The 22,096-nt window shown below is 58.6% G+C and overlaps 1 protein-coding gene across 13 annotated transcripts in view; it reads left to right on the top strand.

The window, feature by feature from the left end:
* The window catches only part of LOC115938940 (t-SNARE domain-containing protein 1), a 153,559-nt gene that overhangs the window by 27,414 nt on the left and 104,049 nt on the right, over positions 1–22,096 (top strand). For 12 of the 13 annotated variants that reach the window (XR_014144461.1, XR_014144460.1, XM_081816640.1 and 9 more), the window contains exons 2-4: positions 10,514–10,639; positions 17,628–17,777; positions 18,751–19,245. Coding sequence is in view for 11 of the 13 variants with exons in the window: in XM_081816640.1 (XP_081672766.1) it covers positions 10,552–10,639; positions 17,628–17,777; positions 18,751–19,245 (733 nt within the window). In the remaining 2 variants the exon portion in view is untranslated. The remainder of the gene's footprint in view (positions 1–10,513; positions 10,640–17,627; positions 17,778–18,750; positions 19,246–22,096) is intronic. The other variant, XM_081816634.1, reaches the window with a different exon arrangement.

Below are 22,096 nucleotides of genomic sequence, written 5' to 3'. Positions count from 1 at the left end.
GGGGCCTGCCCTCCCCTCTCTTTTCTCCCCATGGTGCCGTGGCCAGGGGAAGGAGGGAAATGTCAGGAAGAAGGTGGGAGTCCGAGTGGCCAGGCGGCCTGAAGGAGCAGAGGAGGGGAGAAGAGCAGGGAGAAACCAGATGCAGGGGTGGGGGCTGAGCCCCGACAAGCCCACAAGACAAGCTGACTAGCCTTGGCGAGCGTCCCTGTGACAGCAGAGAGCGGGGAAGTGGCTGGAGCACTTATTCCAGTTAGAGGACGTTCTGAGGCCTTTGCAGGGAGCCCGTGTGGTCCCCGAGCATCCCTGGGGAGCTGGGCCGTGGGCAGCGCCTGCTCTCAGAGGCCTGGATGAGGAGAGGATCGGGTGTCCGTCACGTGGGTGGTCTTTCCTTTTGCAGCGTTGGGATGTTGCATCCTGCCTAGGAAGCTTCCCTGCACACGGTTACAGGAGCCCAACTTTTAATTTCCTCAGACCCTTTGATCTTGGACCGAGAAGCCATGATCCATTTGGAACATGTTCTTTTATTGTGGTGGGCCTGGACCCCTTTGTCATCCGCCACGGCTGACCAGATGTCCCAGCACCGCTTGTTAGACGAGCCTGCTTTGATTTGAGTTGCCCCATTTATTACATCCTGGGGCCTGTTTTCAGACTTTCTCATTCCACTGGTTTATGTTTTCACGCACAGAGTTTTAGTTATAGAGCTTTCTGGCGTTTACTGAGGTAGACTTCCCATGCCCTGAAGTTCGCCCTTTGGAAATGGACAGTTCGGCGGTTTTTGGTCTGCTCACAGTTGTGTGTCCACCATCACTCTCCAATTCCAGAAGATTTCTGTCAGCCTGAAAGAAACCGCACACCCCCGAGCGGTCTGAGGAAGGCCCAGACCCAGCCGGGACCACGGGGACTGCTCGGGCCGCCACAGCCCCCGTCACAGGACAGCACCCTGTCTTCAGACCCCTCTGCCCCCAGCCTCTGGCAAGCACCTGTGTGCTTTCTGTTCGCATGGATTTGCTTCTTCCGGGCAGTCCTGCAAGGTGGACTCACACACGTGTAGTTTCTGTGTGGGATCCCTTTGGTCAGTGGGCTGTGCTCTGGACCCATGGTGTCACAGCCCGCACCAGCGCTTCCTTCTCTGGGACATCGCGGGTCTGGGGAGAGGGGTCCTTCCAGGGGGTCTGTTTGCTCTTGTCCAGGATATTGTTTGTCCTGTGGCTTTCCCTTGGGAACTCCCCGTCAGGCTGCTGAGCTCTGGAAGGAGGCTTGTTGGTGTTTTGGTCAGGGTGGAGAATGGACGTCTTCATGAGGTTGGGTGGTCCTGTCCGAGAGCCAGGCATGTCTTTCCGTGGGGGCAGATCTGCCTTTCTTCCTGGAGCATTCTGAAGTTTCCCGTGAGCGATGCTTCCTGTGTCCGTTCACGTGCGTGGAAATGTGTTCCCAGGCGCTCAGACTTCGTTGTTGCCGTCGCAAACGGGGTTTCTCTGCCGGCCCGGCGTCTCGCTGGGCGTGTGCGTGCGCAGAGGCTGCTGCTCTCTGTACGTGAGCTTCTTTGCCCATACTCGAACTCGCAACTCGGGTTTGGCGAGTGTGCCGTTGTGCCCGTGACAAAGAGGGACCGTCGCTTCCAGCTGTCTGTCGTCTCGTGATGACCCCTGCTGTCCAGCTGCCCTGGCCGGTGCCCCCAGAGTGGAGTTGGGTGGTGCCGGGTGTGGAGGTGCCCTTGCCCCCCCGGACCTTTTTGCTAACGGGTATTTACTTCATCATTTCCAGAACGTTCTCCAGTGCTTGCGTCAGGAATGTGGTTGGCGTCTGTGGGGAGCTCGCAAGCCTTTCCCTTTGGTCCGTTAGGTGGTCTGGTCTGTTTGGCTAGTGGATTTCCTCATGTTGAATATGCTTTGCATTCCTGGGAAAATAAGCAACTGGGGTTCTGAATTTTGTTCTTTGGGATTCTATTTGGTGCTTTTGCATCAGGGCAAAAGTGGTTCGCCATTTGTGTTTGGACTGTGTTTATCAGGTTTTGGGACCGATTTTCTACACGCTTCATTAAAAAGCATCAGGAAGCCTCCCTTCATCGTCAGCCCCCTGGAATAATTGACGGAGCATTGGAAATGTGGCGGGATCCCCCGCACAGCCGTCTGGCCCTGGTGTCGTTGTGGGTGGCTTTACGATAACTGCTTCTATTTCTTCTCTCCAAACTCGTCTGTTCAGGCTGCCTCTGATGGGTCACTTTTCGGTAAACTTCACTTCCTAAGATATAGCCCCTTTCATCGGGGTTTTACAACTGATTTGCATAAAGATTTGCAAGTGGGGCCTTAGGCTCCCTCAACCTTTGTTCTGGTTCAGGGATGATTCTTCCCTTTGAATTTTCCATGTTGCACAGGCGTGCTTCCTCCCTCTTTTCCTGAGTGCGTTAGCTACCGGCTGTCTCCTTCGTTAGTATTATTTTAGAAAACGAGATCTTGCTTTATTAGGTCTGCTGTTTTTCTATCTTCTACCTCGTTAATACTCTTTTATTTATATTGTTTCTTTTGTTCGGTTACCTTTGGTTTATTATATTGTTTTTCTTAAACGTTTTTTTTAAGCGTAGGTGTATTAATTAAAGTATCTTGGGCTGTGAATGACAGAAAATCAAACTGAGCTCGCGGGAAAGGGGATCCGGGGATGAGGCGGGTCTCAGAGATGGCTGTGTTCCCGCACGGTCGCTTTGGTGTGGCCTCCCCAGCGTGAGAGCTGCTTTGGGCTCACAGGGGCTGTGGTCACAGACGGCGCGGCCGCGGCCGCTCCCAACCGAGGGCACGCAGGCGACGGCCACACAAGCAGACATCGTTCCCGGTGCGCCGCCCTCCGCGCTCAGCGGGCGTTCGGTAAGCAGCTCTCAGAAGATGGGGCTGTGTGCCCCTAAACCTTTCAGCTGAGGAATCAGTTTGCTTTCACCTTTGGTCACGAAACGTTTAGTGTTATGAAGTTCCTCTGATCACTGCTTTAAATGTATCTTATTGATGTTCTTATGCAGTGTTTTCACTGTTTGGGTTTTTTTTTAGAAATTTCTTAATTTTAGTTTTTTCTTTTTTTCTCTAAGAGCGTTTAATAGATTCTGTTTAAAATGGGAGGGACTTCTTGGTTTTAGGAAGCACATAAAACATGTCCGTGCCAACGCCGGAGCCCACATCCCCACAGTCTCGAGCGCCCGACCACAGACACGGGGCATCCTCGCTCACTTCCGTGCACCTCACCTTCTGTTCGTGATGCTTTCAGTTCTTGGTATACAGATCCTGTACCTTTCGTACAGATTTACTTCTAGGATTTAAAAAAATCTCCAGTGAGTTTTAATTTTATTTTTAACTTAATATTTTTGGACGTGATAATTCTAGATTTAAAGAAGAGTCACCAGATTAACAGACATCCTGCGTGCACCACAGCACCCTTCCCCGCAGTGGCTCTTCCTTCCGTGTGTCCACGTGTGCGCACACACACACGTTTCTTTCTGGACGGCTTGACCGTGAGCCGCAGCTGCGATCCTCCCTCGTCCTTGGCTACATGGTGTCTTACGCGTGCACGGTGTGGCGATCACAGTTGGGAAAGTCCCGCAGATGCGACACTCTCGTCTGAGGGTCGTGTTCGTATTCACGGGGCAGAGCTTGTGAGCGGCTGTGTGGGGGCAAAGCTGGGCAGTCATGAACGTCACACACACACAGCCGTGTGCGCAGTGCTGTGTGCATGCACATGTCCGTGTCTGGACTGTGAGAACGGAATTCACACAGGTGACTCCAAGCTCCCGCTGGGGCAGAGGTGATGCCGGGGCGGGGGCGGGGCGGGGGAGGGGCTCGTGGTCCGGCAGGGGGACCCGCGTGAGGTGGACCTGAGACTGGTGCCTGCTGCCGAGATGGCGCCGGGGAAGGGTGGGCGGGAGCAGCTGCAGCGACGGTGGGTTGGCGGGTCTGCTCCTAGATCCTGCCTGTGTCTGTGATTTGGAAGAAGTCACTTTCTCTCTCTGAATTCAGTTTTCTCATCTTAAAATCGGGGTTTGATTAGATCCGGGAGTCCCCGGCACAGGTGACTCCACTGCTCCCATGAACCCACGACCGCCGACTGTCTTCCTCCGAGGCCCCCGCGACCACACACATGTCCCAGACATCTTCCACGTGACAGTCCCGTCTTGCTGCCAGGTGTGAGCGGACTTGGTGCCGGATCTGTTGGGTAGCCTGGTCTTGCGATGTCGAGGCCTTCATCCAGGGTCTCTGGGCTGGTTTGGCTTTCGAGCACCCATGCGGGCACGTTGGTGTGGCTGAAGCATGTTGGTGGGCCCGTGGGCAGCAGCCCGTGGAGGGAAGAGTGGGTCCAGATGGCGACAGTCCCCCCTGACGGCTCTTGCAGGGGCTGACTCATGGTGTCCGCCTGGCCCTCCGATCATCAGGCAGCCTGGGCGGCTTAGCATCCACCTGGAGCAGTGTGGGTGGGACCGGGCATCTCTGTTGGCTCCAGCCTTGCCCTCCCTGGGGGCAGCGCTGTGGTCTCTAAGCAACACAGCCTGGGCCTCCTGGGCTTGGCGGCTGGGCCCCAGGTGGAGCAGCATGCAGGGTGGTGCGGGCTGCAGGTGTCCTCTCCGCGGGTTTCCTCGGTGGGGCCTCGCGTGTGACCAGGTGAGCGGATGGTGGTTCTCAGCAGGGGGATCCGGGTGGTGGTGGTGGGGGGACAGCCAGCTTTCCTTCTGGAGCGCTGTGCTCTTTTCCGAGCCCGCCTCCCCCCGCCGACGCTCCGCACACGGAGGGCGTCGAGGAACGCCAGGGCCTGTTTGCTGCTCTGTGTGTCACGCACTTTTCTGGGTATGGCCTGCGTCATGTCACGCTGCTCCGAGCCTGCTCGGCTTGCTCTGGTTCAGGGGGGTGGAGACAGAAAGGACAGAGAGCTGCAGAGCAGCAGAATAACCCCGTGATCGGGGCTGTGGCCTGGCAGCGTGGCCAGAGGAGGACGGGATGGAGGGTGGGTGGGGACCCCGTGAGGTCTTACCTCGAAAGCCGGATTAAGCAGGGTTGTGGCTGTGCAGGGCTGGGGAGGAAGGGCAGGGGAGGGAGAGCAGGGTGAGCCCCGGGGTTGGTGCGGGGCAGAGAGGAGGGAGGACTCCGGTGAAGGACAGCACCCCAGGCCAGAGCACAGGCCTGAGGGCCAGGTTCCCAGGGCTGCCAGCAGGACGAGGTCTGGGTGGGACTGAGGCAGGGTGCTCGGGATGGAGGTCCCCATGATGGTGCGTCATCCCTCCTCGTCTGTCCCCAGCTGGAGCACGAGGCCCCTGAGGGCAGATGGCACAGTGTGATGCTCATTTTGCTGTGTCCCCTTCACAGTGCAGGTCAGGTCCACTGAATGAAGACCCGAGATGAACCGTTTCATTCCTCCCTCTGATCCCCCGAGGGCTGGGCAGTGCCCGTGTTACAGATGTGGAAACGGACCCCACCTGGGAAGGACCTGTTTTCCATCTTTGGGGTCCCCTTCAGCTGGAGGGGAGCAGGGCCTGTTCTAGGGCACCCTAGTCTAGAAAATACTGTTCCATGTCTGCTTCTAGGAAGGTCAGCGTCGTCTCGGGAGTTCACTGCCCCTGAGAGCCCCAGGCTGATGGACGAAAGCTGCAGGCAGGGTTGTGTCCCGCTTGGGAGCCCGTCCGGGGCAGAACCTGCCCTGTCTTAGCCCTGGCCCTGGCGCCCAGGTCATTGGACCCCAGCCTGGAGCTGTATCCGGGTGCTCCCTCCTGACCAGGGTCCAGAGGCGTCCCACTGTCAGTCTGTCCCTCCTCCTGGGCCGAGGGCCTTTGTTCTGGGGGCAGGGCTGCGTTGCTGGGGCGTTCCCTGGCACGTCCGCTTCCTCTGCTGCCCTCAGATCAGGATTTGGGCAGTGCAGGGACGGATGGCTCCCTTTAGGCTGCTGGGGGGTGGGGAAGGGGAGGTGGCCGGGGAAGAGCCCAGCGCCAGCCCGGGGCCACAAGGCCGGAGGAGGCTGGCAGGCCTGGCTCAAGGAAGACGCTTGGTGGGAGGCTGCCTTAGGGAGCTGACCTTGTTCCCGTGGCCTCCGTCCCACAGCTCTGAGGGCGTCCAGGGCCGTTCCTGGGCCCTGCAGCCTGTCAGCATCCACCCAGCCCTCCGGCCTGGCCCTGCTGCAGCTTCCGCCCACCCAGGCCACGGGGGGCTGCCACGGCCTTTGTGCAGCTGCGGGTGGGTGAGCAGGAGCAGCGTGGAGGAAGCTGCCAGCATGGCCGGGGCACAGGGCACCTGGGGGGCCTGGCTGTGTGCCCGCGGCCCCTCACCGTCTGCCTGTGGCGGGGGGCGCTGCTGGGTTCCAGGCCCCCAGGGGCTCGGGCGCAGAGCAGCGGGCAGAGGGCAGGTGCTGGGGTTCCGTGTTTCTGGCCCTCGGGCTGGGGCCTCTTTGTGGCTCTGGTACTGGGGCAGCCTCCACCTCCCGGTCTGCTGAGCAAACACCGGCAACATGTGCTCTGGGCACAGCAAAATGAGACTGCAAGTCAGACGAGGTGGCAGGCTGCGGGTCTTTTCTCTCTCCTGCCTCAGTAGACCCGCCGTTCATTGCCCTTTGCTTGGTGGGGCACAGCTGAGGGCAGGCCCCCCGGCCTGCTTCTGCCCCGCGGCCCCTCTGCCCCTTTCTGCTGCCCTGCCTGCACTGGGTGCGTGGAGAGCTCTTGGGCTGGGGAGAGTCCCAGCCTCTGTCACTTCCTCTAGTCGGCCCGGGCACTCTGTGTGCTCCCATCTTCCCAGAGCCGCCCCTGCGCCTCTCCCTTCAAGCCCAGTTGGCTTGGATCCCGCTGGGCTGCTTCCTCGGGGGGGCTGCCAGGCCCGCCCAGTCTGGGGTCTAGCCGTGCCCCCCGGGTCCCTGCGCCCTCCTGGTGGAGCCCTCATCACAGGACATTCTGGCTGGCTCCCAACCAACGTTCACGTCCCCGAGGCCGGGACCAGGCCCACCTTGTTCACATTGGATGCAGTGCCCAGTGTGCTGTGGGCCCCCAGGGTGTATCTGCAGAGGTGTGCCTAGGCCTCCCGGGTGCCTGCCTGGGCTCCTGGTAGCCCCCCAGGACAACACGGTGACTCTGGGGCCGCCTCCAGACATCTGAGGAGAGTGCTGGGTCCCTGCCCGGGTTGTCCGCTCAAGGCAGACACCCCCGCAGCCTGTCCACCCTACTCTTGTTTCCAGACTCCTCTTTCTGGATGATGATCTGATTGGAATCTTACAAGTGAAGCTTTGTATCTTAAGATGATACCTGTCTAAAGTTTGGAGAATAAATGAGCCCTACAAGGTTGTTTGAGACAGAAGAGTTGTCCCTTCTTCCTCTCCCCAGAGTTAGCTACTTCTGACCCTACAGATCTCTGGATAGCGGGTCTCTGCTCTCGATAATGTGCTCAGTCATGCTGCTGTGTGGTTTTCAACAGTTAGGCATGATTTATCGACTTGCAAGCTGATGGACGTGTGCTTTCAAGCCTGTGCTTGCACACACACCCGCTCAAGCACACAGGCATGAACATTCATGCAAACACATGCTCGAGCACATACGCACGAATACACGCACACACATGCTTGAACACGTGCACGCTTGAGCATACGTACATGCTGGAGCACACGTGCACGCTGGAACACGCATGTGCACACTCTAGCACACATGAACACCCATGCACATACAGGTTTGAGCGTACATGCACGCACATGCTGGAGCACACACGTGCATGCTTGAGCATGCACACACATGCACACACGCGGTCCCTCCCTTCCCCAGTGCTGCTCTGGGCTGCATCCTACCGTGGGCAGGTAGATGAGGCCTTTCCTAAGCGCAGTTGCTGCTGGGGGCTGAACCTCGAGGTGAACCAGGATCGGCCTCATTTCCTGCTCACCGTGTTTCCCTGGAGCCTGGTTGTGTCTAGATGCCACAGTCTTCCCTCTCTCCCCGAGGAAGTCTCTCTGGAACCTTCTGTTGCCCCGTAAGCTGGTTACCTTCCTGGCCCCGGCACAGCATCGGCCCCAGGCCTCCCTCCCTCCCCCTCCCCGCCCCCCGCCCCGGGATCCTTCACCTTGCTTCTGCCGCAGGTGGTCGTGCCTGCCTGTTTTCCTATATTATCCCTGCCGGATGGGAAGGACAGGGAAGGGCCCGATCCCTGCCTGGAAGTGCCTTCTGTGCTGCTTGGGGCCACCGTGGTTTCGGGTTCTGTCTTTGTGGCCCGTGTGCCCCGCGTGCCCCGCAGGGCAGGCCCCTCTGGCCATGCTGCATGGCGCTCTGCTCGGTGGCCTCGAGTTCTGGGTCACTCATCCCCTTCCCTGGATGGCCTCTGTCCCCACGATTGCTGTCCCTCGGATGTGGGGGCACGGTTGGTCCTGGCTTCCGCACCTGTTCGTGTTTCCTTCGGCTTCCTTGGTGGTATCCCCCATGCCACCCGAGCACCCTTCCACTGAGCTCTGCACCTTTTGCCCGCTGTGCCCTCTCTCAGCGCCTTGGTGTTCTCTGGGCGCCGACAGTGGCCTGTTGGGTGTTGGGGCAGTGCCTCCTGGCTCTGAGGATGGTGGCGAGGGGCCGGGTGACCTGGATTCACTCTCGGAGAGGCCGTGCAGTGAGATCACGGGCACTGCCCTGCCAGATCCCAAGCTCTTCTCTGCCGGCTGCCAGCTGCATGGCCTTGGGTGCCTTACTGCTCGTGCCTCAGTGTCCTCGTCCTCTGCCACGTGAGGCAACAGTGGGGTCTCCTTCCAGGTCTTCGTGAGGACGGCGTGGAGCCTGTGTAAGGCGTGCAGGGAAGCGTGGGCGCGTGCCGGGGCTCTGGGTGCCCGCTGTGCACTTAACACTTCATGCTGTTCTTCCCGGTGCTGCTTCCTCCACGTTGTGTCCGCATGAGGCCTGGGCTCCGTCTTCCACATCCGGCGTGTTCCCAGGTGCTGGTGAGCACGCAGGTGTCCCACTTCTGCGCAGAGACCTGCCCTCCTCCAGGCTGGCGGCACCCCTGCCTCCTCACTCCTTACCAGCTGTTTCTGCCCCTCCCCGGGCTGCCCATCTCCCCCAGGAGCGTCCAGAAAGCAAAGGGAGGTCCAACGGCGGCCTGGGTGGGTGGTGGGGATTCAAGGCCTGGGACCCGTGGTAAGGAAAACCATGTGCTTTCCCCAGAGTCTGCAGACCCTGAGTCCCTGCCAGGGGTCCCTGGGGCCCCGCAGACAGCTCCCCTGTGTGGGACCTGATTCTGTCGTTCGCTTGGACCAGGGTCGCATCACAGCAGACTCTGGAAGCAGGTGTGGGAACCAGCGTGTCCCTTGAGCCGCCAAGAGTCAGTTGCTATGGCTCTTCTCGCTGAACTGTTTTGTTTGGGAAAACGCAGCTCTGTTTCATAAAGATATTTATTTAACAGGTAGCGGTTTTCCTGTTACTTTCTTAAAAACTTCGTTTTAATTTGTCACGCAGTAAATACTGGCGGATGTAATTCACATAAGCCAAGGCTTGTTGGGGTTCTGGGGAACTCCTAGCTGCGGAGGGGCTGGGCCGGCCCAGGCAGCGCCGGAGTGGAGCACGGCCGGGCAGCCTGCTCTGCGGGCCCCCGCCGACCCCGGGAATGTGGGCCTGCTTCTCGCCACCCAGGAGCTCACCTGGGTCACCATCCTGCCCTCTCACTTAGGCTTCTGCACGGCCGAGTCGAGCCATGGCTGCGGAGTGCAGGGAGCCCAGCCCGGCCTGTTGGGAGCACTGCGTGAGCCGTGCTGGCATCCCTAGCATGTGGCCGATCAGGCAGACGCTGGGCAAGTCTCTGCCTGCTCTCAGCGGCTCCTTTGCAGACACCCGAAAACCGATGACCCTGGAGGGCCCCAGGGGGCACTTGTCAGGCTGGCGAGGTCCCCACTGCCATCCTGGAGCCGTGGTTCCCCCGTGGAGCAGATCGGGCGGGCGGGATGCCGAGCTACTCCCGGCCAGTGTCGTGCTCGGTGCTGAGACAGGTGGTGGTGTTCTGAGTGCCGCTGTCAGTGTGTGTCACCCGCTCTGCACGGCCTGCCTGGGGGCAGGTCCTCTCATTACCCTGGCTTTGCAGATGAGGCCGGTGAAGGTCAGTATCTCATCCAAGCTCCATTGGGACCAAGTGTCGAGGTGGTTTCAGCCCCGGCAGCCTGCCCCCAGCCCTCCTGCCATCTTGTGTGGCTCAGAAGGACTGAGCTGGAGCTAGAGAGGGGCAGGTGGCTCAAGCCCCTGGGGTTGCAGCTTGGCAGGGGTGGGCTCATGCAGGGGAGAGCACAGGGCACTGGGGCTCTGGTTGGGGCCACTGCAGTGTTTGAGGGGTTATTCCCAGTGCCTGTCCCAGAGGGTACCTTGAAGGGGCTCAGTGGGGCCACTGCCCTGGGGCCGGGAGGAACCCGGCTGAGCCGAGGTGTGGGCATGGGGCCGCCTGGGGTGAGGGTGAAGTGGAGCCAGGCTGGCGGGCGGGGTGGGCAGGGGCCCGAGTGCACCCCGAATCTGAGCACTAACTCCTCTCCTCCCTCCCGACCTGGTTTTTGTCTCCTCCAGCTCTGTGGGAAGGCAGTGGCCCTGGTGTCTGTAAGAAGATGTCCTACGGATCCATCGCTGGCAGTGGTGGCCCGGGGAGCCATGGCCCTTTTGGGGGACCCTCCAGGCAAGGCTATCAGCCCCTAGGTAATGACAGTGGCTCGCAGTGCTGGTGGGGTGGTGGGGCGTGGCCGTAGGTGGGTCTCTGCTGTCGTGATGGTAGCAGGGGTAGGTGGGTTCTGTGTGACCAGTGTTGCCTGTGGCCAGGGGTGAGCGACCTGGCCTTCGTCGGGGCGGGGTGGTTGGTGTTGGACTGGGTCAGCACCAAGGGAGACTTCACTGGGAGAGGCTGCCCTGCCGAGGGGCTGACCTGGTGTCTGCGGTCATTCTGGCACCACACTGGGCCTCAGCAGGTGCACCGAGCTGGTCTGGAGGTGCCTGGGGGCTTGGCCTGTGGCAGAGCGGATGGATGGTCTGGCCTGGTCTTCCTGATGACAGTGCGGGGTAGGCGTTGTTTTTGCAAATACAGAGGAGGAAACTGAGGCAGGGCGGGGTCGGGAATGCTACGCAGCTGGTACGGGGCAGAGCAGGGATCCCCTTCAAGCACTTCTAAGTCGCCTCCCTTTCCCAGCCCTCGCCCTGAGGGCTGTGTTCCGGGCTTCCTTGCTGTTCGGCCGGGTCTTGCTGACGGGCTGTGTCCCCACACCAGGCCTTGCTGGCTGTGCGTGTCTCAGAACTTTGTTTATGGAACCGTAGGATTTATCTTATCTGCCGTTTGCTGGTTTGGTTCCCGAGTCCCTGATGCTGCAGGTCTCTGTTCCCTTTTGTTTCCCTGCTCCGTGGCTGTGTGGCGCCCGTCCTGGTCCATGTGTGAGGGCCAGGGAGCGTGTCTGTCACCCAGCAGCACGGCGGGCTGTTGGCACTGTCTGGGCTGCCCTTGGTGCCCCAGCCTCGTCAGCTGAGTGGGGGCCGGTGGTGGATGGTGAGCGGTTGCAGTCTGAGGGCAGGCCTGGTCTCTGGGTTTTCATTTACATTTCTCTGGTGACCAATGGGATGGACCCATTTCTCCTCCTGCGGACTCTCTTTATTATTTTCTAGGCTTTGCCATCTTCTTACTGACTTGCAGGGTTTCCTTATGTATTCTGGAAGTGAAACCCTTGTCTTCTTGCCCTGTGCGTCTTTGTCCAGTCGGGGCCTGCTTTTCGGTGTGGCACCTGCCTGTTGGGGAGCGCGCGTTCTTGGCGAGCTGAGTTCTCCATCGTGGCTCTTGCTTGAGCGTGCCAGTCCCTCCTGCCTGGTTTGCATTTCTGACTAGTGTGATGAATCCTATCATGAGATGATCCTGGCGCCACGTTTACTCTCCTCTGAAGCTGATATGACTGTTGTCCGTCTGTAAGTCTTCTGTCACCATTACCGGGGTTTGATCTTTGTTTATGGGGCAGGGCGCGGGGAGGGCTGAGAGCTGCCCCGTATTTCTCTCTCTGAACCACACATTGTCCTGGGATTGTTTATTGAAAGTGCCGTCCCCTTCCTACAGACCCGCAGAACCAGAGTGCTGCGATAAGTGATGTTTCCGTGTAGCTTCTCTTGGTCAGTTTTTCCCTTCCTGTGCAAAATTCCGCCTTAATTTTCAGTTACCGTTTTTGATGTTTTTCACGGTAAGTTGCTCTGCTTGCTTTGCCTCAGAAATGTCTTGGGTGTTCTTGGCCCTTTGTTCACAACACACCTTTTAGAATCCCCTTGTCAGGCTTGGAGTTTCGGCTGCAGGTTCATGCATCCGCTGCATGAATGTGGTGAGAACTGGCATCTTTACCATTGGTGGGCTCCCAGCCCGTGAGCATATGTGTCTTTCTGTTTCTCCGATCTTCTTTCATGTTTTTCAGTAAAGTTCTATAACTTTCATTATCAAGATCTTACACATCTTTTATTAAGGTTGTTTTAACAAAAAAAACCCCACGTTTTTTGCTACTAGAAGAGATACCACTCTGAGTATTACACTTTCCAAATCTTTGTGGCGGGTACATGTAAGCAACAATTGGTTTTTTAAAAAAGGAAGAGTCCAGAGATTTTATTTAATTTTTAAATGCTTTATTTTTAAACTTCCTAAATACGAACAATTTTAAACACAGAAAAGTAGACACAATGACGTACTGAGCCCAGTGCTGCCCAGTCCACCTCATCAGGAGTCCGCTGTGGCCGGCCCAGCCCCTTGTGACCTCGGGCTGCTGCTGTGTCATTTGGCGGTGAGTCCCAGACACAGCATGCCTCCCGCGTGGACACGTCCCCGTACCTCTGCAAGGAGCGAATGTGCGCAACCAGAGAGCCGCTAGAGTGCTGGGTCAGGTGCGCCCTGGCACCTCTGACACCGTGGGGGCTCCGCGCGCGTGTTGCCGTTGATTGACAGGCCTTTCGAGTCTCTCTGAAGCTCGGGATTCTCCTCCATTGTTTGGTTTGTTGGTTTTCTCTCGAAGTTTATTTCTGGAAGGAACCATGTTTTTCCTGGGAAGTGTGATTGATTTTTGTTCACTGACTTTATATTTTGCTAAACTCCTTCTATTGACTGTAATAATTTGTGGAATCTTACGTTTTTTTGTTTGGATGGTATCATTTGTAAATAGCGACATTTTTTTCTCTTTTTCCCTAATGCGTCCATTCTTCTTCTCGCCTTCCTGAGCTGGTCGGAGCCTCTATGATGCTGGTTGACATGGTGCTTATATTACGCGTGAATTTTTGGAAGAATAGGACTACACATTCCTTTAGTGTGTCTGGGATTTTGCTATAAAACTGTCTGGGCCTCGTGTTTCCTTCGTGGAGCGCTTTTTGACTAGCAGTTCACTTCTCCAGTTGTAAAAACTATCCAGGTTCTCTATTTCTTCTTGGGTCAGTTTTGCTCAATTGTGTTTTCTTTTTTTTTTATTCTTATGTTAATCCCCATACATTACATCATTAGTTTTAGATAAAGTGTTCCATGATTCATTGTTTGTGCATAACACCCAGTGCTCCATGCAGAATGTGCCCTCCTCAATACCCACCGCCAGGCTAACCCATCCTCCCACCCCCCTTCCCTCTAGAACCCTGTTAGTTTTTCAGAGTCCATCGTCTCTCAAGGTTCGTCTACCCCTCCAATTTCCCCCGCTTCATTCTTCCCCTCCCGCTACCTTCTTCTTCTTTCAATTGTGTTTTCTGAGACATATGTCTCCTTCACTTAACTGTTCGAATTTGTTGAAATAAAGTGTAGACAGTAGCTGATGGTTGTCAATGGGGCAGCACTGTGGTGTGTTGGAGGGCCTGGTGGGGTCTGCCCGCCCTGCTCTGCCCCTGCCCAGCCATGGGCTGTCACGAAGGCTGAGGGCTGCTCAAGGTCTACCATTGTGGTGGCTGCTGTTTTATTAATGGTCACCATATCTGCATCACATCCTCTTTTTTATTTCTAATAGGGCTTAATTGTACTTCTATTTTCTTTTTTTTATAATCAGTATTGACTGAGGCTTGGCAATTTTGTAAGAACTGATTTCTGACTTTCTTGATACCTTCTACTGTATGATTGATCTCCACTCATACTTTTTCATTTCTTCCTTCTCTATTGGAGTTGATGCTGTTTTATTTTTCTAACTCCTAAGTTGGATGTTTACGTTCTTCCTTTTTAGTTTTTATTCTTTTGTAGTAAAAACACTTGAGATTATCAGTGTCCAAATGGTCACTGCATTAGTTGAGTGACAGACATTCAGAAGAGAGCAGTGTTTTTATTTTTTTATTATTTTTATTTTTATTTTTTTTAAAGATCCACTTATTTATTAGAGAGAGCGAGAATGAGCGAGAGAGAGCACATGAGAGGGGGGAGGGTTAGAGGGAGAAGCAGGCTCCTCGGTGAGCTGGGATCCCGATGCGGGACTCAGTCCAGGGACTCCAGGATCATGACCTGAGCCGAATGCAGTCTGAGCCAACTGAGCCACCCAGGCGCCCGAGAGCAGTGTTTTTAAATTAAAATTCAGTTGTGTTTTCTTTTTTTCTTTTTTTTTAAAGATTTTATTTATTTATTTGAGAGAGAGAATGAGAGAGAGAGAGCATGAAAGGGAAGAGGGTCAGAGGGAGAAGCAGACTCCCTGCCGAGCAGGGAGCCCATTGCGGGACTCGATCCCGGGACTCCAGGATCATGACCTGAGCCAAAGGCAGTCGCTTAACCAACTGAGCCACCCAGGTGCCCCAATTCAGTTGTGTTTTCTTATTTCCATTTTGATTTCTTATTTGACTCAGGAATTATTTTTATTTTTAATTTTTAATTTTTTAATGATTTTTTCCCTTCAGGATTTATTTAGAACCGTAGTTCATGGTTTCCAAATGTATGTATTTTTTTTTAGTTCTCTTAAAAATGATATCTAGTTAATTGCATTTTTGTCGGGAAAGGACCTACATTGTCCTGATTTGCTGACCGTTGTTGAGGCCTGGTGCTGCTGGTTCCTCACTCTTTCCTCTGCGGGGTGATGCGGGAAGGCTCCCGGGGAGGGGCTGCCCCCTGGGCGGGACTTTGGAGCCGGGCGGGGACCCCCATCTGTGCAGGAGAGGCCACCACCACCTGGGACCTGCTGTGCCCCGAGCACTGTGGGGTTCATGCACCCTGTAGGTAATTATGCGGAGCTTAGGGTGATCTCTTTGTGGTAGAATTGCAGCAAAAACACAGCAAAAAGCCAACTGGCAGGTTATTAATACATAAAGAACTCACATAAATCAAAGGAAAACCTAAAAATCTTCTACAAAGGGACCAGCCCTGTGAAGAGGTAGGAAATGCGGCTGAGTCTCACCACCGCCCCGAGAGACAGACTTGAAGGGGGCAGAGTGCCCACACTGCTGGGCCACGGCGGAGCTGGCTCGCTCCGGAGGCGAGGGCGCGGCTGCTCCCGGACCCCGCCGCCTTCCCGCTCCTGGCCCGGCCCTGCCTCTTCCTGGACTGCTAGGACGGCATCGAGGTGTGGGCAGGGGCGCTGGCTGCGGCATGGTCGTGGACGGAGAATGCAGGAGCGCCGTCACCACCTCGCTGAGGGAGGCGGCTGAGATGTGGGCATCAGCTTGAGTTGTCGAAGGTCGCTGGGGGGCCTCCGCACGTGTCCGGATGTGGTGACAGGTGTGCTGAATGAAGTAAAGCAAAGTCGTGTCCAGAGTCTTCTAATTGTGCCAGACCCCCAACCCCGTGGTCACAGCGTTCACCTCCAGGTGCTGTAATTGCAAATGATCTTTATCATTTCTTTGTATTTGTCTGCGTTTGAACTTTTCCCTGTAACTGTGTGTATTTTAAATCAGAAAATTGTCTCAGGCCCCCCTCAAAGTTCAAGGGTCGTGTGATTCTGGAGGGTGAACCAGACCGGCCCCTCCACAGGCGTCTGGACCACGTGGAGTAACCAGGAGGAGGTGGGCAGGGCCTGGACTTCCATGACCAGGTGCCAGCATGGGGAGGGCATCAGGTGGTGATGTGGGTGGTGACATGGGCTGCCAGCTGGGCCCCTGGCCTCCCTGCTCCCATGGGGGGGCTTCTGGGGGCTCTGAAGCAGATGGTGACCCCATTCGCCAGGTACCTGGATAGCTGTGCCTCTTCCTTACACTGGTCTGGGCAAGTGGCCGCAGGGGAGCCTGGCGCAGCTGTCTGCGGGAGGACGTGTCCCATGGGCTCCCCACCAGCCCTTCCGGAAGAGGGAAGGGGAAAGGATTTGCCCTGTGGGGAGATGGTCCCTGTCCTGGAGGCTCATGGTCAGACCCTCAGACCCACAGAGTGGGCCTCTCTCTCACGTGCTGTGACTGTCCAGGGCCGTGTCTGCCTCCCTGGACACCTAGGAGTGTTCTCGTAGTCTGATTTGGAAACCCACTTTGCTGCAGTTGTCTGCAGCGTGGGAACCTCCATCTCCGAATAAGCCAGCCAGCTACCCTGCCCTTCCTTCTCCATCCTTCCTGGACGGGGGAGGCTCTGGGAGTGAGGGGGATGGAGCCTCCCACCGAGTCCGGCCGGGAGCCCCGTGGGCCGCCTGTGTGCTTCGGGTCCTTGCTGCCTGGAGGCGGAGGATGGCCGAGGGGTCCAAAGGGGATTGCTTGGGCCAGTCCTTCTGTCCAGTCATGCTGGGCTATAGTGTCCCCCCACAGAGGGACGAGAGCATAAGCTGGACAGGTGTCCTTGGCTCTCCCTTCTCTGGGCAGATGCGAGTCCAAGGCCTTTTCCGAGAAGGAGCCACCCCTTCAGGAGCTCGGTGCCGGGACTGGCCCTGGACAGGCCGTGTCCCCTGGGTTTCAGGGCGGCTATGGGTGTGCTCAGACAGGTCAGCCATCGCCTCCTAGAGCTCGCTCCGTGGAAACTGCCCTTCCAGAGAGCTCCAGAGCAAACAAGGTCACACAGATGGCCCAGGGCCATGGACTGAAAGGCACATCTTTCAGAGATGGCAAGACGTTTTTATGAGATGTGTCTTAGGGTTGACAAATTCTGGCAAAACGTGTCTAGGACGTGTTTTTGAATAAATGAGAATGATGAGAAAATGAAGTGTCCAGGGGTCCAACCCCGTGCGGGGCCAGTTCGGGGCTGGGTATGGGGAGGAGGCCACACGGGTGCCCAGCACCGCTGCTCCTCAGCCCTGCAGCCGAGTGTCAGGAAGGGTGTGTTTTACTTATGTTTTCACTCCCAGTATGCCACGGAATGACATTTTTATAAACAGAATGATGCCATGCTGGGGTGCTGTGGTGATTTCGAATTGTCGTCAACATCCCAAAGTCCTTACTCTCCATTTTTGTTCATCATCTGTCGCAGACAGCTAACATCCATCGAAGGCCTGGCCTGGTCTGTGGGCCACACCTGAAGCCCTGCTCTAGGGGATTTCATCTTTGGGGTCACCTTTTAGAATAATCGTGGCTTAAAGAAAGGTCTGGAATGTTTAAAGTTCTGAACTCGGTGCTGGTCTTCAGCCCAAGCGGCTATTGCACAGGATGTGGCAGTCTGGGAGGGCTTCTTGGACGAGGTGGGCCCGAGTGGAGCTGCTTGGTGTGGATGCTTGGAGGGCTGAGGGCACCTGCTGTCCCGTGTGGGGCCTTGCTCTGCCATCTGCACCCTGTGCTGCTCTGTGGGCAGGCTGGGTGTAACTGTGATGTTCCTTGCTGTCTGTAGAATGCGCTGAATGTCGGACCGAGTACGGAACCCGCCATTTCCCCTGCCTGTCGCCAGAGAGCAGCCCGCAGGACCCCTGTGTGGGCCAGGACGGGGAAGGTGATCTGGGGTCGGCGGGCACGCCCAGAGGCCCGAGGGCCAGGAAGCGAGGTACTTCCGCTTGGGTGCTGGATCTGGGGGGACCTGGGAAAGGCCACCCTGAGATGCCAAGCGCTGAGGAGGGAGGGCCAGCAGGCGGGAGCCCAGGCGTGCTGAGCTGGGGGCAAGCTGCAGCACGGATTCTGGCCTGCACCCTCCCCCCGACTGCCTTCCCCTTCCCTGAGGACGGCAGATGGCAGGGCTGGACCAGTGGCAGGAGGCTGTTGTGTGATGACCAGTGCTCGTCAGGGCCCTGTGGGATCCAGGGAGGAGGCTCAGCCTGTGGGACGAGTTCCCGTGGACCCTTTGCTCCAGAGCCTGGCTTCTTGTAGGGGGAGCGGGTCCCTGGTGTGTGCGTTAGTGTGGGGAGGGCATGTGGGCCTCTGTAGAGGCAGCCTTCCAGTTGACAGGGACCTGGGCGGGCACAGGCGGGGCTGCTGACCTCTGAGTGCTCCCCAGGCTCACACATCCTTCTGCCCTCAGGGGCTCTCAGTGTCGGGGGCTCGCTCTCTCCTCGCGTCTGGGAACCCGTGGCCTCATGGGGGAGCTGCCTCTTCTGCCCTTACAGGTGGTCCCCCTGCCTCCGGCAGGCACAGGCTGACTGCTGACAAAGCTCCCATGTGGGCAGAGGCCTGAAGACTTGGCACTGTGTGCCTGCCCAGCCCAGGGACCCCTGTGAGCGGAGGAGCAGGAGGCTGTGGGGGCACAGAGGGGCAGAGGGTGGAGGCTACGGGCCCGGCCACCTGCCTGCCCTCCTGCTCCTGTCCTCCACGTGCGCTCGGCTAGGCGGGAAGGCTGAGGGCGCCCGTCAGGCAGTCCCAGGGCTAGGACTCGGACCCGGGCCTCTGGATGCCTCGCAGGGAGGGGGCGGTAGCTGGGAGCGGGTAGCGGTGTCCTGAAGCCGAAGCCAGAGATGAGGCCAGCGCCACAGCCACCACCCCCACCGGCCCAGGCCTTCAACACCCACCTTTTGGTGCCTTTCCAGGGCCAGGGGTCACTCCTGAAGGCAGTGGGGCGCCGGGGCCCACCTCGCCGCCCGCTGCTGGCCCGAGGAAGGACTGCGCCCGTGGGGCCCGTGGCCGGCTGGCGGGGCCCAGTGCCACGCGGGCCAAGAAGAGGAAGCCCAACTTCTGCCCACAGGAGACGGAGGTCCTGGTGTCCAAGGTCAGCAAGCACCACCAGCTGCTGTTCGGCCCGGGGCTGCTGAAGGCCGAGCCGGCCCGCAGGTACTGTGTGTGGAGCTGCATCCTGCAGGCCGTGAACGCCCTGGGCTACTGCCGCCGCGACATCGTGGACCTCAAGCACAAGTGGCGGGACCTGCGTGCCGTCGTGAGGCGCAAACTGGGTGACCTGCAGCGTGTGGCCCACGGCCCCGGCGGGCCCCAGGCCCTGGCCCTCACGCCCGTGGAGCAGGCGGTGGCCAAGACCTTCTCCTGCCAGGCCCTGTCCCCCGAGGGCTTCGGCCCGGAGCCGCTCCCAGGTGAGTCCCTTGGCCCGGCTGACCGGCGGGCAGGAAGCAGAGACCCCCCGCGGCCGGGCTGCTCCTCATCCCTCGGCCCCAGGGGCCTCCCGCCATGCCCCCCTCCTTGTCCCCGCCGCCAGGGTTGGGGCCGTTTCTGTTCCTTCGCGCACACGCTGGTGTGGCCACGCGGGGACAGCTTTCTAAATATCACAGCCCTGCAGCTGCACTTGCCTCCCCTCTGCTTTGCCCCTGCCCTCTCGCCCCCGGCTGCGGAACGGGGAGCTGGGCGCACACAGACGCGGCTCTCCTCTGAGGGACGTCTGCTTCCTGCCTCTGGACCATGACCTACGGGAAGAAACGCGTTTCCTGTGCGGTCCCACAGACACACTCACACCTGTGACATGAGGTTTTCAAGACCATGGTTACTCCATGTTGTCCTCTACGCCCTGACGTTTCTCTCTTTTGCTCTGCCCCATCCCGTACTCCTACCCTGTCCGCTGAGTGAAGCGCTCCTGCTGATTTTCTAGTTTTACTACCGGGGCTGCAAAGCTGCGGTTGGGAGCACCGGGCTCTGTGGCTGGCTTAACATCCAGAACAGGCCTCAGTAAGGGCTGGGCTGGCCCTGCGGCGTCCGGTGGACAGCTTGGTGGGACAGCTTGGTGGGGGAGAGGGTCACCCGGAGCCCAAGTGGTCCTTCCGCAGCTGTTTTCCAGGGGAGCATTGCTCTGCGGGGCGTGACTTCTCCTCATCCAGCGCAGTGGGTCAGGGGGCTCGATGGAGGTCAGCCCAATGTCTGGGAGCTCTGCTGGGAGCTCAGCGGGGCGGGTCCCAGACGGGTGCCCGTTGCATGGATATGCGCAGCCCTGGTGGGGCACACAGGGTGCAGAGCTGCCTGGGAGCTGGAGGAGGATGGAGGCTGAGCCCAAATACTGGCAGTTAGGGCGGGGGAAGGAGGCGTGGGGTGGGGGTGTGCGGATCATCTGTGCGTGCCTCCTCTGTCGTAGGTGGGTACTGGAGGTAGGTTCTGGGGACCATTTCTCAGTCCTTACCTAGTCTTCGACTTTGGGCCAGAAAATACAGAGTGTCAGAAACAAAGCAGAGGCAAACACGTGTCTTCCTAGAGACCGGCACAGGTTGGGTCTCATCTCTGGTGCCAGCCGCGCGCACGACTTGGTGACGTGGTCTCCCCAGTGATGGGCACCGCTGCCCTGGTGACCTTGTGACCTGGTGCTGGCTGGGGCCCCGAGCAGTGGGATCCCTGAGGCTGAGGGCCTCCTGCTCTGTAAGGGGGGCACGCAAGCCCCTGTGGGTTGCTGTGCGCAGTGGGAGAACTGGCCGTGCCGTGCCCAGCGCGTGCCTCGCAAAGCTCTGCCTCCCTTGTTTGGCCCATGTTCTTCCCGGACAGACCCTAATGCACGCTCGCCTCCCTCCTGCACGCCCAGAGTGCCGCCCCACACCCCGACCTCGAGGCCGCCGCCTCCCGCACAGCTGTCTGCCTCCCTGGCCCAGCGCACAACCCTGCTGTGGCCCCGGCCCCAGACCCCGCTCTGCCTCGCGGGCGTCCACTCGTCCCCGCATGGGTGCTGGTGCGTTTGGCGAAGGATGCGCCCTCACCAGCTGGGGACCGGCCGCACACATTCCTCAGCCCTGCCCTCTGGCTTCCCAGCGCTCTCACCTGGGGGCGCTCATTTCCTTGGAGCGGGCGTGAAGGGGGACTGTGGCAGCCCCCAGCTCCTGGCTTTCACGGCTTTGTGATTGTTTCCAGACGCTTCCTGTCCCCGAGGCCCTGGAAGGTTAGCCTTCCCTTGCAGAGTGACCTGCCCCAGACTGGAGTTCCGGGGAGTTGTTGAGCACCACGGGACGGTCCGTCGTGTGGCCCAGGCGTGGGTGCTGTTGCTCCTCAGTGGGGGTGCCCCACAGCCTGCCGGCACTTGGATCTGGTCGCAGAGCCCTTCTTTCCCGGAGCACTTTGCAGGACTGTTGCTGTCGATCACGGGGAAAAGGGGAAGTCCTGCCACGGGGACGCTCCGTGCCTTGTCTGTGCAGACATTACCAGTCCATCGCAGCACGACGAGCCACTCCATGGCCTGAAGCAGCCTCAGCCTCTTCGGGCTGCCACCCGGGGAGGGGTGCCTTCATGGGGCAGGCTCCTGGCTGGCTGCTCCCCCCCCGCCACAGTGAGGTCATCCCACTGGCATGCGGCACTGCCCCGTCTCCCCCTGTACCCAGCCCTCCCTGGCTCCTCCTCTAGTGCCCTAGGCATGGGCCTGGGGCCGGGAGCCTGCATGCAGGCCAGATGCCCCCCCAGCCCCACCCCTCCTCTTGCTCTGTGCTCTGGGCGCCCCCAGTGGCCATGCTGCTCGGGAAGGAGGAGCCCCCGATGCTGCAGGGCCTTTATCCCCTTGCTGTTAGGCTCCTTCCTCTGCCTCATGCTCATGTGGTTCCGGGTCCCCTGACGCCCCTGGGCCTGCCTCCGTGCACTCGGTGTGGGGGCAGAGATCCTACCCGTGTCCCGTGTCACCTGGGTGAGGGCACCTAGGAAGGCCCACAGAGCACATCCGGTGACACCTGAGCTTCATAACTCAGGTCTGCTCTCAGAGTGGCTGAATTCTGAGTGTTCGCTCCAGGCCGCGGAGGTGGCCCGGGGCTGACTGTGGGGACCCCTTGCAATCCTGCTCCCGCCACACTCCAGGATTTCGGATTTGTCTGTTTCTCCTGGCAGGTGCAGCAAGCGTGGCTCTCTGTATTTTGGAGCTCTGGTATGTGTGCGAGGCTTAGAAGGGGGATTGGTTCCCCCAGCCGGAAGGGAGCAGGGCCCTCTGGGGTGGGAGGCAGGCTGTGAGGGGGCCGCGGGGGGGCAGGCCAGGGA

Source organism: Leptonychotes weddellii, chromosome 4 (assembly GCF_054177405.1).
Source record: "Leptonychotes weddellii isolate Sample4059 chromosome 4, ASM5417740v2, whole genome shotgun sequence".
NCBI classification, from domain to species: domain Eukaryota; kingdom Metazoa; phylum Chordata; class Mammalia; order Carnivora; family Phocidae; genus Leptonychotes; species Leptonychotes weddellii.
Note: the sequence above shows the minus strand (reverse complement) of the source record. Positions and strands in the feature narration are given on the sequence as shown.